This window comes from Chiloscyllium plagiosum, unplaced genomic scaffold (genome assembly GCF_037043375.1).
Source record: "Chiloscyllium plagiosum isolate Xiang-an unplaced genomic scaffold, Cpla_swu_hap1 HiC_scaffold_27, whole genome shotgun sequence".
Lineage (NCBI taxonomy): Eukaryota > Metazoa > Chordata > Chondrichthyes > Orectolobiformes > Hemiscylliidae > Chiloscyllium > Chiloscyllium plagiosum.
Window position 1 is genome coordinate 17268561 of NW_028270165.1, and position 14384 is coordinate 17282944.

General features: G+C 46.4%; 1 protein-coding gene across 1 annotated transcript; it reads right to left on the reverse strand.

Annotated features, from left to right (window-relative positions):
• Window positions 1–11250: 11250 nt before the first annotated feature.
• LOC148143269 (uncharacterized) lies at window positions 11251–12700 on the reverse strand. Its single transcript, XM_087975796.1, has one exon. It carries the CDS (start codon window positions 12698–12700, stop codon window positions 11285–11287), a length of 1416 nt encoding a protein of 471 aa, XP_087831922.1. The 3' UTR covers window positions 11251–11284.
• Window positions 12701–14384: the final 1684 nt, after the last annotated feature.

The window sequence follows — 14384 nt, forward strand, 5'->3', positions numbered from 1 at the left end:
TGGATGATACGAAAGTCGGTGGAGTTGTTCACAGTGAGGAAGGATGTGGCAGGTTACAGCGGGATATCGATAAGCTGCAGAGCTGGGAAGAAAAGTGGCAAATGGAGTTCAATGTAGGTAAGTGTGAAGTGATTCACTTTGGTAAGAGTAACAAGAAGATGGGGTACTGGGCTAATGGTTGGATACTTGGTAGTGTGGATGAGCAGAGGGATCTAGGTGTCCATGTACACAGATCTCTGAAAGTTGCCATCCAGGTAAATAGTGCTGTGAAGAAGGCATATGGCGTACTGGCTTTTATTGGTAGAGGAATTGAGTTCCGGAGTCCTGAGGTCATGTTGCAGATGTATAAGACTCTGGTGCGGCCGCATCTGGAGTATTGTGTGCAGTTTTGGTCGCCATACTATAGGAAGGATGTGGAGGCACTGGAACGGGTGCAAAGGAGGTTTACCAGGATGTTGCCTGGTATGGTAGGAAGTTCGTATGAGGAAAGGCTGAGGCACTTGGGGCTGTTTTCATTGGAGAAAAGAAGGTTTCGGAGTGACTTGATAGAGGTGTAGAAGATGATTGGGGTTTAGATAGGGTTGACCATGAGAACCTTTTTCCACGTATGGAGTCAGCTATTACGAGGGGGCATAGCTTTAAATTAAGGGGTGGTAGGTATAGGACAGGGTGGACTCTTTACTCAGCGAGTCGTGAGTTCATGGAATGCCCTGCCAGTAGCAGTGGTGGACTCTCCCTCTTTATGGGCATGAAAACGGGCATTGGATAGGCATATGGAGGATAGTGGGCTAGTGTAGGTTAGGTGGGCTTGGATCGGCGCAACATCGAGGGCCAAAGGGCCTGTACTGCGCTGTATTTTTCTATGTTCAATGTCTTTGGGATGGATCCAAAACTTACTTCGTTAATGATTGAAAATACTTTGACCTCTGGAACTGCCTGCCAGAGAGTGTGTTGGAGTCAGATTCAATTATGGATCATTAAACTGAAAAGGAAAGCAAGGTACTGTAGTGGATGTCAGAATATGAGTTTCCTGATTGGGACTGTTCACTTGCTCCTGTTACTATTTCAGGTTGCTAACTTTTCGTTAGCATCCTGCACATGTTGGGAATTTTTCTCCTTTCTAGTATCTCAGTGACAAATCTAGTTTATGAATTGTTCCTATGATATCTCATGAGCGGGTTTATGATATTCACAGTGTTGTGGGTCACAGTGTGTCCAAGTGAGGAAAAACAAACTGTTCATCTTAAATATTTGATTTTAAACAATGGAAATAAAATTAATGTTTGGTAAACACAACTTGCTGTGTAGTAAGATCATCAGAAATAGGAATGGGAGTAAGTAATTGACCGTCTTTCATTTATCTAAATTCTCTTTCCTGCACTTGTTTTTTCATGACTTCATCTGCTGCAGTGACTACACTCCAAAAGCTTGTGATTTCAACATAAGAGCATAAGAACTAAGAGCAAGAGTCGGCCTTCCGGCCCTTCGAGTCTGCTCCACCACTCAATAAGATCATGACTAATCTTTTTGTGGACTATGCTGCACTTACCTGCGTTTTCACCATATCCCTTAATTCTTTTATTTTTCAAAAACGTATCTACTGCTTCTAGTGATTGCTGAAGTAATGTCAAATACTTCCCTGGGCAAGGAATTCCATAGATTAACAACCCTCTGGGTGAAGAAGTTTCTGCTCAGTTCAGTTTTAAACCTGCTTCCTCTAATCTTGAGGCCATGCGCTCTTATCCCAGTCTCACCTACCAATGCAACATCCTATTTCTACTTCTTTCATAATTTAATATATTTCTGTAAGATCCCCTCCAAACAAACCTGCTGGACTATAACCTGGTGTCATGTGACTTATGACGAAAACATTTGTTGTTCCGCATCCTCATAGCAGTGGGATTTCAGGGCTCGAAGATAGGGACACTACCACTGCGCCATAAAAAACCTCTGCAGCAAATAGGTCCTCTTCTAGTGAATGAATGGGGAGAGGTTTCTTCTTAACATGGGATACAAATATTATACCCTCAGAGCCCATTACACTAAATTGAGCCCTCTTCGATTGAATGAATGGATGCGGAGGTGCCAGAGTTGAATTGGTTGATAACGTTAAAAATCACATCTTCCCCCTGAATATGTGACACTACCGCTATAGCCCCACAGCCCGTTGCAGTAAATTGGGTCATCTGCTGTTGAATGAATGAACGGGAATGAAAAGGGTGGATACACTGACGTGATTGTGAAATTCTCCACCAATCCCAAAGCTTGTGGTCGGTACCGACTAATCGGAGAGAGATATTGCAGAGGGTGGGACGCACAAAGCCAGCCGCCATTGGACAGGTGGAGTAAGGTGCGCTCTGATTGGAGGGGACGCGAATGACGCGCGTCACTGAAGGAGGAGACGGAATGAAGAAGAAAAACAAAGATGGCGGCTCGAGGCTGCGGTTTTCTCATCGACTCAGCGGGCGGTTTCTGACGGAGGGAGGGGGCAGACAGGCATCGTTTACCTCAGAAAATACCTTTAAAATACATTTCAAATGAAAGCCGGAACTTTTCAAACAAAAGTTGTGAAGAAAAGGAGACAGTCCCCGGTGGCGTTTATTGTTTATTTTTGTATAATTCCCGGGGCCCGGGAAGGGGGAGGTGACAGTTATCGGGTGAACGAGAAAACAAATTAAAAATGTCGGCGGTGGAAGAGAGAGAGTCGGCGCCCCCGGCTTCTTCGGCGGCGGCCGGAGCCCAGGAGCTCAACAACCCCCCGGAGCTGGAGGAAGGTCCGAGCTCCAAGAAGCGGGGGGTCCGGCTGGAGGCTGGATTTGCTCAAGGCTTGTATCTATTAACTTATTTAAATGGTACCTACTGTATGGTTTACATTAAAACCGGAGGATCATGTCAGAGTGTTTGTTTATATTGAGCAGTTGTAGTTGGCAAAATACACTCCCTGGAGGAGCACCTTCTATGATGCTGCATTTCTTGCAGATACTTTTTTTTTGGTCAAATTTAATTTCATATTAATGAGAGTTGGTGTTCACTGTGTGTTATTAATTTGTTTGTTGAATTACTGTAAGAAAAAAATTAATGGTGTCATGTCATTTCTGATGTCAGAGTTTGACATTGAATGTGCAGATGTGAATACCAATAAGTTGTGAAAATAAATCAAGAACTTGTGGTTCTAAAAAAAAAAAGCAGTTCACTGATATTAATGGCATTGTCACATTTGAGGATGATGATTTGAGTCTGACCAACAAACCGTTTCATGTAGTCACCCAATTTAATTAAAATTTTCTTTAACTTAATGAAAGAAAATAACCCTGGCAGGCTAAAATTTGTACAATTTGTTTATAAGATTTATTTATATGTCCCTTGCTCTCGATGTGGTCTCTGCCACATTGGGGAGACTGGACGCCAACTTGCAGAACATTTCAGGGAACAGCTCTGGGACGCCAAAACGAAACGACCCCACCGCCTTGTGGCTGAACGCTTTAACTCCCCCTCCCAATCCGTCAAGGACACGCAAGTACTCTGGTGCCTTCCCCTCCAAGCTCTAGCTACCTGACGCTTGGAGGAAGAACATCTTGTCTTCTGCCTTGGGACCCACCAACTACATAGGAGCAATGTAGATTTCACCAGTTTCCTTATTTCCCCTCCCCTCCCCCCACACCACACACCTTGTCCCAGATCCAGAGTTGAAAAATGTGGTGCTGGAAAAATGCCTCGAGGCCATGCCTCTAGGAATTCCCTGGCTGTTCTCTGGCATGGCACTCATCCACAGATTCCATCAACAAACACATTGACCTGGACCCAATATACCGGCCACTGCAGCAGACAGTTGGAACTGACAACCGGAAGCGGCAGAGACAAACCACTATAAATGCTGGAGGAAACATCACAGAAGCGCTTCACAAGAGGCTCCCAAGCACTGAGGATATCACCTAGACAGGAGATGAAACGTCTGCAACAAAAATTCCCAGCTCGGCGAACAGAACCACAACAATGAGCACCCGAGCTACAAATCTTCTCTCAAACTTTGAATTGAGCATAGGAGTTGGGACATCCTGTTGCAACTGTCACACGAGCCACACAACACAAGGCATGGTCCTTCTCTGACTTACCATCCCTTGGAATATCGGGGGGAAGACACCCCTTTAATTGTAACATTCAGGAAATATGCCTTATTTCAACAAAAATGTGCTGTGCTCACAGATGTTTGGACAGAGAAAGGGAGTTGCAGTCTGGAGTGAAGCTCAACCTTCATTCAGAAAGAGAGGAGCAGCAGTAGCTTCAGAAGCTCACCGTCCAACTTGCGCATTCAGACAATAGGGGGGCTCTTCTGGGCAAAATCTGGAAATGAAGCAATGTCTCCCCCTTTCCATTCCTTATCCTGGGAGGGAGAGAGAAAGGGGGAAGCACTGTTCACTTGCAACAACGGGAGGCAGTATGAATACAAGCAGGGAGCAGACTCTGCAAAAGTCAGTTTCAGTCGGCTTCTTCTGAAATATTGTGTGCAATCCTGGTCTCCCTCCTATAGGCAGGATGTTGTGAAACTTGAAAGAATTCAGAGAAGAGTCACAAGGCTGTTGCCAGGGTAGGAGGGTTTGAACCACAAGGAGAGGCTGAATAAGATGGGGCTGTTTTCCCTCGAGCATCGCAGGCTGAGTGTGTGTTTTTTAAAGAGGTTTATAAAAACTTGAGTGTGGATGGGGTGAATCGACAAGGTCTTTTCCCTGGGATAGGGGGAGTGCGGAACTAGAGGGCATAGGTTTAGGGCGAGAGGGGGAAAATTTAAAAGGGACCTTGCAGTCAACCTTTTTTTTGCAGAGGGTGAAGCGTGTATGGAATGAGCTGCGGAGGAAGTGGTGGAGGCATCTGGATGGTTATATGCAAAGGAAGGGTTTAGAGGGATATGGACCAAGTGATGGCAAATGGAACTAGACTAATTTTGGATATCCGGTCGGCATGGACAAGTTAGATTGAAGGATCTGTTTCTGTGCTTTATGTCTCTGACTGTATGACTGGTGAAAAGCGTTGGCATTCGTCGAAACATTTATGCAACAGAAAATTATAAGAGGGTAAAGATAAGCCTCACGTCATTGATCCATGAATCCCGGTGTAGTATGGATGTATTTCCAGTAATAGAGTCAGTATGGCATGGAAGGAGTCCAAAACGACGGCTTCTTTTACAAAAAGTCACACTTAAAACTTAAATCTGAGTCTTCTGGAAATGTAAGACAACCGTGCGTTAATATAAGACAGATAAGTCTGGGGTATATGTGACATATTTAATGGAATGTTTATGGCTCTAAAAGCCTGATTTGCAGTTGTTTCTGGGCTCATAATATTGCACTGCAGCATATTGTATATCTTCAGTAAGAACGTCAATACCGCATGATAGATGTCCATTCAGCAACTTGAGTGAACTCTTCCTGGAGTATGCAATCCACCACATTACCCTGCTGTATACATTTACGTATAGATCAGCACAAAGATCTTGGGTATTAAGAGAGGAAAGAATGATCCACAGAAACTAGAAATGTGTGTTCTGATTTTCTATTGTGGACTGACAGCGATGACCTTTGCAATCTCTTTCCACAGGAATATTACAAGAGAAGAATTTGGAGGCAGAAATCTCAGACCAACATCACATCGAAGTCTGACAATCGCTTGATTCACCAGGACTTGGATATAGATGGCCTTGAAAACAAAGGGGAGAAGGTCCGTCTGCTTTGTTAGGTTTTAAATGTCAGTGTGACTGGAAACTCACAGAGTCTTACATACCCACACACAAGAGTAGTGACTGGAACATGTTTTACAGAGTTCTCCAATTATCAGAGGGTTCACCAGTAACACCACACCTATGCTGTAAGTGTGAGCGAGTTTCAACTGATTGTTGAACCTGGAGAAATACGAGGACACCTGCACCATGGAGAAATCATGAAAATGCAGGGAGTGTAGGAACGGTTTCCCTTCCCCGCCTGCCCGATATTCATCAGCATTTATATACCGGGCCATTCACCTGCATTCAGCACAGGAAAGGCTTCACTCAGTCGCATCACCTCCTGGTCCACATTGGGGAGAAACTGCTCATCTGCCCTGTATGCTGAAGCAGATGAAGGACATTTTTTTTTATCCTGGATGGAGCATACTGCAGGTATACCTGAAATAGATACATTTGTCTCTATCCCATTGAGTCTCCAGCACAGAGCCAGTCTGGGCTGCTCAATTGGTGTCTCAGTGTTTATTCTGCACCTGAGCCTACATCCACCCCTCTTCATTGCTCCCCCATCTCCCCTCCATCAGCATAAAGATATCTCCCACTTTTCGAAAGTTCACTTTACACTACTTCACTTTAACAAAAGACCTACATTAATACCTGTTCTCACAAACCGAAAGAAATCTGAAGAGGATTGTCGCTTTTACAAAGAAAGGCATAATATAAATTAATTCATGGTAATTGCTTCTTCGCTTTAGGCCATTTCGGCTTATGAAAGGAGCACTCTACTTTCAAATAGTGGGGGAAAGCTGTATCAATACAATACAGCACAGTCACAGGCCCTTCTCACTTGCTTTAGGCACATAGACCCCCTCAAGCCTGTGCTACTTCTTAATTCTTACTTAGACCTGCTATTTATTGCCCATGTGTGGCTTCTGTTCCTCTATTCACCTCCCCTTCATGCGTCTATCAAGATACACCTTAAACGTTGTTAAGGTGCCTGCTTCCATTACCTCCACTGGCAGTGCGTTCCAGAAACCCACCACCCCTCTGTGTAAATTCCCCACCCCCACCACTTTCCCCCCAAACAGTCCTTGAACCTCTTTTAGTTGAACTTTCTACTTTGGAGGGAAAAAAAACGCCTCTGACTATCATAGAATCCCTCCAGCGTGGAAACAGACCATTTAGCCCAACAAGTCAACACTGGCCCTCTAAAGATTAACACATAGAGACTCGTTTTCTTACCCCCATTATCTACATTTACTCCTGACTAATGCACCGAACTTACACATCCCTGAACATTGGGGCAATTTACACACAGACAATCCAACTTATCCTGCCTCTCCCTGGACGCTATGGGTAATTTAGCATTGCTAATCCACCCTAACCTATACAAGTTTGGATTGTAGGAGGAAGCCCGAGCACCCGGAGGAAGCCCACACAGACACGGGAGGTGGGGTGCAGGGACAATGTGCCAACTCCACACAGATAGTTGCCTGAGACTAAAATCGAACGCAGGTCTCTGGCACTGTGAGGCGTCAGTGCGAACCACTGAGCTACCCTGCCACCCCTGTCCAGCCAATCTGTGTATCTCAGCATTTTGTCGAGGTCTCCTCTCAGCCTCTGTTTTTCCAAAGAAAACAATCCAGGTTTATGCCTCCTCTGATCATAACGAGAGCCCTCCAGACTAGGCAATGTCCTGGTGAACCTTGCCTGTACCCTCTACCAGAGCACCCACATCCTTCCAGAAGCACCGTGACCAGAACTGCACACAATATTACGAATGTGGCCAGAATAAACAGCTGTAACGTAACTCTTACACTCAAGGAAGCGTGCTGTGTGCCTTCTTGATCACCGTAGCCACCTGCATTACCACTTCCACGGATCTATATGCCCAGATCCCTCTGTATGCCAGTGCTCCTATGTGTTCTGCCATTTATCATACAATTCTTATATTTCCTTTGTCTCTATCGAGCTTCACCTTGACTGTCTTTCTCTCTTCATCTCTTTTTTCCCCCCTCCTCACCCTTCCACACATCAGCATATCATAAGACCATAGGAGTAGAAATTAGGCCATTCAGCCCATTGAGTCTGCTTCGCCATTCAATCATGGCTGATACGTTTCTCAACCCCATTCTCCCCGTAACCCTTGAATCCCTTGATACTCAAGAACCTATCTATCTCAGTCTTAAATATATTCAGTAACTTGGCCTCTGCAGCCTTCTGTGGCGGTGAATTCCATAGACTCACTACACTCTGGCTTAAGAAGTTTCTCTTCCCTCTGTTCTAAAGGGTCTTCCCTTGACGTGAAGGCTGAGCCCTCAGGTTCTCGTCTCTCCTCCGAATGGAAACATCTTCCCAACATCCACGCCGTTCATTATTCTGTAGGTTTCAATTAGATCCCCTCTCATCCTTCTGAACTACATGATGTATAAACCTAGAATCCTCTAATGTTCTTCATATGTTAAATTTTTCATTCCTGGATCATTCTTGTGAACCTCCTCTGAACATGTTCCAGGGCCAGTACATCCTTCCTGAGATATGGGGACCAAATCTACATACAGTACTCCAATTGTGGGCTGACCGGAGCCTTACAGAGCCTCAGAAGTACATCCGTGCATTTATATTCAAGTCTGATCAAAATAAATGCCTTCATTGGATTTGCCTCCCCAACTACTGACTCAACCTGCAAGTTTACCTTGAGAGAATCCTGGAGTAGAACTCCATAGTCTCTTTGCACATCAGATTTCTGAATTTTCTCCCCATAATTCTTCTGTTCCAGAGAAGCAGCAGAGATTTCCAGACACCTCGATTGTTTTCAGGGATACCAAAGGATCTTGGGAATTGCCAGTATCTCGGTCCTGTAAACTGCAGAACTTTCCAAATTCCCTGAGTCAGCAGGAATTCTTTCTGGACCAAGAAACAAAAGGTCCACTGAGAAACTGCTACATCAGAAGACCTCAGAGGCAGAAATTAGGCCATTCAGCCCATTGAATGGCGGAGCTGACTCAATCATTCTTAAGTATCAAGGGTTACGGGGAGAATTGGGTTGAGAAACGTATCAGCCATGATTAAATAGTGGAGCAGACTCAATAGGCTGAATGGCCTAATTTCTGATAGTTAACCATCCCTGGGAAGAAGGACGCAAAATAACAATCTGCTTCCTGGGACAGATGAGCGAAGTGTTTAATAAGCTCATGACAAAAGGACAATTAAGTTTGTCTGTGGAAGGAAGGCCCTGACGTAAAGGGGTTTTTTGCAGGAAAGGCTGTACCAAACAAACCACGAAACCTCGAGGATAAGAAGGTAAGCTACAGACCGGAGATCTCCAGAAGTGTGGGGAGGTGGTGTTAGAATCTAAAGAAGCATCACACCACAGATTTGAAAGCGAGGAATCTCCACCAGAATTCAACCTCAGAAAGATGCAGTAGCAGTACTTGGAAGAAGAATGCTGCACTGAATCCCTGGACACTTCCAGAGACAGATACTGTTGGGAGAAACTCAGTTAAATTCTGCCATCAATTGGGTGATAGCCAAGTTGTGAGTGAGGTTGAACTTGGTTACTTGAGTTTTATTTTTGGTTGCTACATACAATAAAGTGTTAATCATTGTTTCAGCAGTTAATTGTGTGCAGTTTCTGAGTTAAGAGCCAAATTAAGGCGATTCACCCACAACCACAGTGAGAGGCTGGGATTCATGTTGACTCCATTGCATTCAGCAGTACATCACGTCAATACTCTTATAAAGCGAAGGCTGACAGCACCACCTTTCTCAAACAGAAACACCCAGAGGACCGTGTCGCCCAATAATCTGTAAAATTAGCATTAAAAGTGGTGTAACCTGCTCTAGTGAGAAGAATAAATCCCCAATGCTTTAAAATCAACAATCAGCAATTTATTTATCCAACTCTCACGGTGAACAAATGAACAAAACTATTAACAAACTGGATACAGGCCAGGAGCAGATGGGTGGCACTAGTTTAGTTGGGGATCATGGACTGGTTGGTCTGAAGGGTCTGTTTCCAGGCAGCATGACTCCATAGCACGGAATGAATGGGGATCCATCCCAAAGATGATAAAGGTTTCAAGCACCATGTGTAGACTCCTTCCAGATAACTGAAGGCAGTGGGGCACTGTGAGGGTCAGTAGATCAGTCAGCCAGCCAGCTCTCTCCAGGAGACTTGTCTCTCAAGAAAGGAAGTGGTTTCCTGCCCCATCAGCCAGATTATCCAGTTGGATTAGGTCGTATATTTCCAACAAAATAGGTCAACAGGGCAGTGTCTATAACAAATATGTTATTAAACTTGGAAGCGTGCTGAAGACATATACAAGGATGTTACCAGGATTCAAGGGTCTGTGTAAAAGGGAGAGGTTGGACAAGCTAAGATATTTTTATTTAGAGCATTAGAGACTGAGAGAGGCCCTTAGAGAAGTGAAGAGATCGTAGAGGGTGAATGCTCTCAGACTTTTACCCTGGGGTTGGGGAAGTGAGGGCTAGAGGGCATCAGTTTAAGATTAGAGGAAAAAGAATAAAAGGGAATGTGAGGGGCAATGTTTCTTTTTACGCAGACGGTGGTACACATATGGAATGAAATGCCAGCGGAAGTGGTTGAGGTGGGTCAATTAACAACATTTAAAAGGCATTTGGAGAAATACGTGGAGAGGAAAGGTATGGAAGGAAATGGACCAAGTGCAGGGAAATGGGCTTAGTGTTGATGGACATGTTGGACCAAAGAGCCTGTCTCCTGCTGTAGGACTCTATGATTCGCATCTCTTTATCGGTACGACAGTTTTGAGTTTCCAAATGAACATCTCACAATCAGGCCAAATAAAATCCAATCTCATTTGTCAACTCTGATGCGGAGGTGCTGGTGTTGAATTGGGGTGGACAAAGTCAGAAGTCACACGGCACCAGATGAAGTGATGAAGGAGCAGCACTCATGAAAGAGCAATGCTCCTAAAGCTTGTGATTTCAAATAAACTTGTTGCACTGTAACATGGTGTCATGTGACTTCCGACTTCTTCAAATCTGGGTTTGTCTCAAACTTGACAGGGTACTTTGTCCAACTCGGCATATTTTATCAATATTGCTTGGAGGAATTTTTTTTAAGATTAGATTCCCTACAGTATGGAAACAGGTCCTTTGGCCCAACAAGTCCACACTGGCCCTCCGCAGAGTAACCCAGCCAGACCCATTCCCCTATCCCTATTCCTCTACATTTACCCCAACTAATGCATCACACCTACACATCCCTGATCACTTTGGGGCAATTTAGATGGGCCAATCCATCCTAACCTGCACACCTTTAGACTAGGGGAGGGAAACCAGAGCACTCAGAGGAAACCCATACAGACGTGGCGGGGGGGGGGGGGGGGCATCGTGAAAGCTACACACAGACTGTCATCCCGAGGGTGGAACTGAACCCAGGTCAGCATCGTGAGGCAGTGGTACTAACCACTGAGTCACCATGCCACCCCTGAGCCACGTAGGTGGGCTTGTGGGGGTTGGGGGGAGGTAAGTCCAGCACAAAACAAAAAAAGCTCACTGCACCCACTGTCAGAATGGGCAGGAGGTTCAGCCCTGGGGGTGACCCATTGCAGTGTCACTGGTGGAATCTGATTGTTGGATGCACTGGTGCCTCCGCAAGTTGCAGGAGGATGTGAACCTCCGCCCGCAGTCAGGGCAGGCAAACGGCCTCTCCCCGGTGTGGACCCATTGGTGGGCCAGCAGTTTGGAGGAGCAGGTGAACCCCTTCCCACACTCGGGGCAGCTGAATGGCCTTTCCCTGGTGTGGACCCGCTGGTGGGACAACAGGTCAGAGGAATTGCTGAAGGCCTTAGCACACTCAGAGCAGGCGAAAGGCCTCTCCCCCGTGTGGATTTGCCGGTGTCTCAGCAGGTTGAAGGACTTGCTGAAGGCCTTCCTGCACTCTGGGCAGCTGAAGGGCCTCTCCCCCGTGTGGACCCGCTGATGGGCCAGCAGGTTGGAGGACTTACTGAAGGCCTTCCCACACTCTGTGCAGCTGAAGGGCCTCTCCCCGGTGTGGACCTGCTGATGGGCCAGCAGGTTGGAGGACTTACTGAAGGACTTCCCACACTCTGGGCAGCTGAAGGGTCTCTCCCCCGTGTGCACCCGCTGATGGGCCAGCAGGTCGGACGATTTACTGAAGGCCTTCCCACACTCTGGGGAGCTGAAGGGCCTCTCCCCCGTGTGGACCCACTGATAGGTCAGCACGTTGGAGAAATTGCTGAAGGCCTTCCCACACTCTGGGCAGCTGAAGGGCCTCTCCCCCGTGTGGACCCGCCGGTGCTTCAGCAGGTTGGAGTCGTCGCTGAAGGCCTTCCCGCATTCGGGGCAGCTGAATGGCCTCTCCTCCGTGTGGACTCGCCGGTGCTTCAGCAGGTTGGAGGAATTGCTGAAGGCCTTCTCACACTCTGGGCAGCTGAAGGGCCTTTCCCCCGTGTGGACCCGCTGATGAGCCAGCAGGTCGGAGGATTTAGCGAAGGCCTTCCCACACTCTGGGCAGCTGAAGGGTCTCTCCCCCGTGTGGATTTGCTGGTGTCTCAGCAGGTGGGAGGAATTGCTGAAGGCCTTCCCGCACTCTGGGCAGCTGAAGGGCCTCTCCCCCGTGTGGACCCACTGATGGGCCAGCAGGTTGGAGGAATTGCTGAAGGCCTTCCCGCATTCGGGGCAGCTGAATGGCCTCTCCCCCGTGTGGACTCGCCAGTGCTTCAGCAGGTTGGAGGAATTGCTGAAGGCTTTCCCGCATTCGTGGCAACTGATGAGCCTCTCACCAGTGTGTATATGCTGGTGGGCCAGCAAGACACAGGAGCTAGTAAAGCCCTTCTCCCGCTCGGGGCAGGAGAACGGCCTCTTCCCAGTGTGATTGCACTGATGAGCCGCCAGGACAGATGGGACACGGAAGCTCTTCCCGCAGTCGCCACAATTCCATGGTTTCTCAACAGGGCGTGTTTCCTCGGGTTTCTCCATGGCCGAAGCTTCAGCTGCACACACACGTGTACAACCCTGCCATGAATTCTTCTTTCCAGGCAGTAGAGTTGTTTCAGGCTCCACACTCAGTGCGCTGCAACAGTAGGGTCTTTCAACCAGTGCCCCCGTACTCAAACAGGAACCAAAAAGAAAGCTTTGCTCCTTCTCACAGAATCATAGTTGAAAATTGTTGCTGTCCTGATGGATTGAGTAACTGTCAGACATTGACATGAAAGTGAGGACTGGAGACACTGGAGAGTCAGAGTCAAAAACTGCGTCACTGGAAAAGCGCAGCATGGCAAGTAGCAACAGAGAAGCAGGAGAATCAACATTTTGGACATAAGCCCTTTATCTGTTGACTTTGAACTTCTGTCTTCAGATAGTCTGTAAGAAAAGATTATAAAAGTCATCACTGCCAGTCCGGTTAAGAATATCAAGGCATTGACACTGACACCAGAGAGAAACTGTACATATAGATGTGGCAAATGTTAGCGGCAAGCCAGAGTGATAGAGATATGGAGCACCCTTCCAGATAACCTAACCTAATCTCGGCCGATTTGCCAGCATTTTTGCCCATATTGTCTAAACCCTTCCTAATCGTATACCCATCTAGATGCCACTGCACCAGCACCCACCACTTCCTCTGACAGCTCTTTCCTTAAACATGCCACTTTCTGCATGAAAGACTTATCCCTTAGGTTCCTTTGTTAAGTTCTTTTGCTTGAGCTTCTTACACTGCAATACGCCAACTTCTGTGAACAACCAAACTTTATTAAGTACAGTACAAGCTGTGGAGAAACTCTGAACACTCTTCGCAATGCTTGAACACAACATTTCCAAAAAAAAACAAACCGCTTAAACAAAGTAAAACTGAAACAGAGGCTTACTATTGAAGTTAGAAGGGCAGAAGGAGACAGTGTTAGCAGCCTTTCTCCACATAGTCCACTGCTTAACTCACCCAAACGGGACTTCAGCTTTCAGGACTGACCACTCCCCTTTCATTGTACAGGTCACTTCTAAAACATAAAAGCTTTGGCCTCAAGTCTCATCTGTTCACATATAACCAAAAATGCCTCCCAATACCATTTTTCGTCTCTGTACTAAACGAGTCGCTTCAGAGCCCAGGTTTTTTTAACCACCCTTCTGAAAAAAAAACCAAGGACACAGCATCCTTGAGAAGAAGGACCAGCTTTTAGTAAAAGGACCAGCTTTGTGACAGAGGGATATAGGCCAAACACTGGCAGGTGGGATTAGATTAGTTTGAGAACATTGCATGGAGTAGTTGGACTGAAGGGACTATTTCTGTGCTGTTTGACTCGGTAACTGTTCTGCAATGGTCTGAAAACCATTTTCTTGCCTTCCCCCATAAACATCCACTTCTTTGTTGTTCCAAATCAGATGAACTCAGCCTTGAATATATTCAATGATCCCATAACTGCAGGAAGACATCCCCACTTCTGGACTCAATTCCTCTTGCTAAGATAACACCTGCTTTGCTCATTGCTTGCTGCACCTATCTCACAACTGGCATTAACTGGTATGGAAGGATGCTGAGGCCCCTTTATACACATTCCTGATGAAGGGCTCGTGTCAGTAACGCTGACTCTCCTGTTCCTCGGATGCTGCCTCATCTGCTGTGCTTTTCGAGCACCACACTTTTTGACTCTGAACTCCAACATTTGCA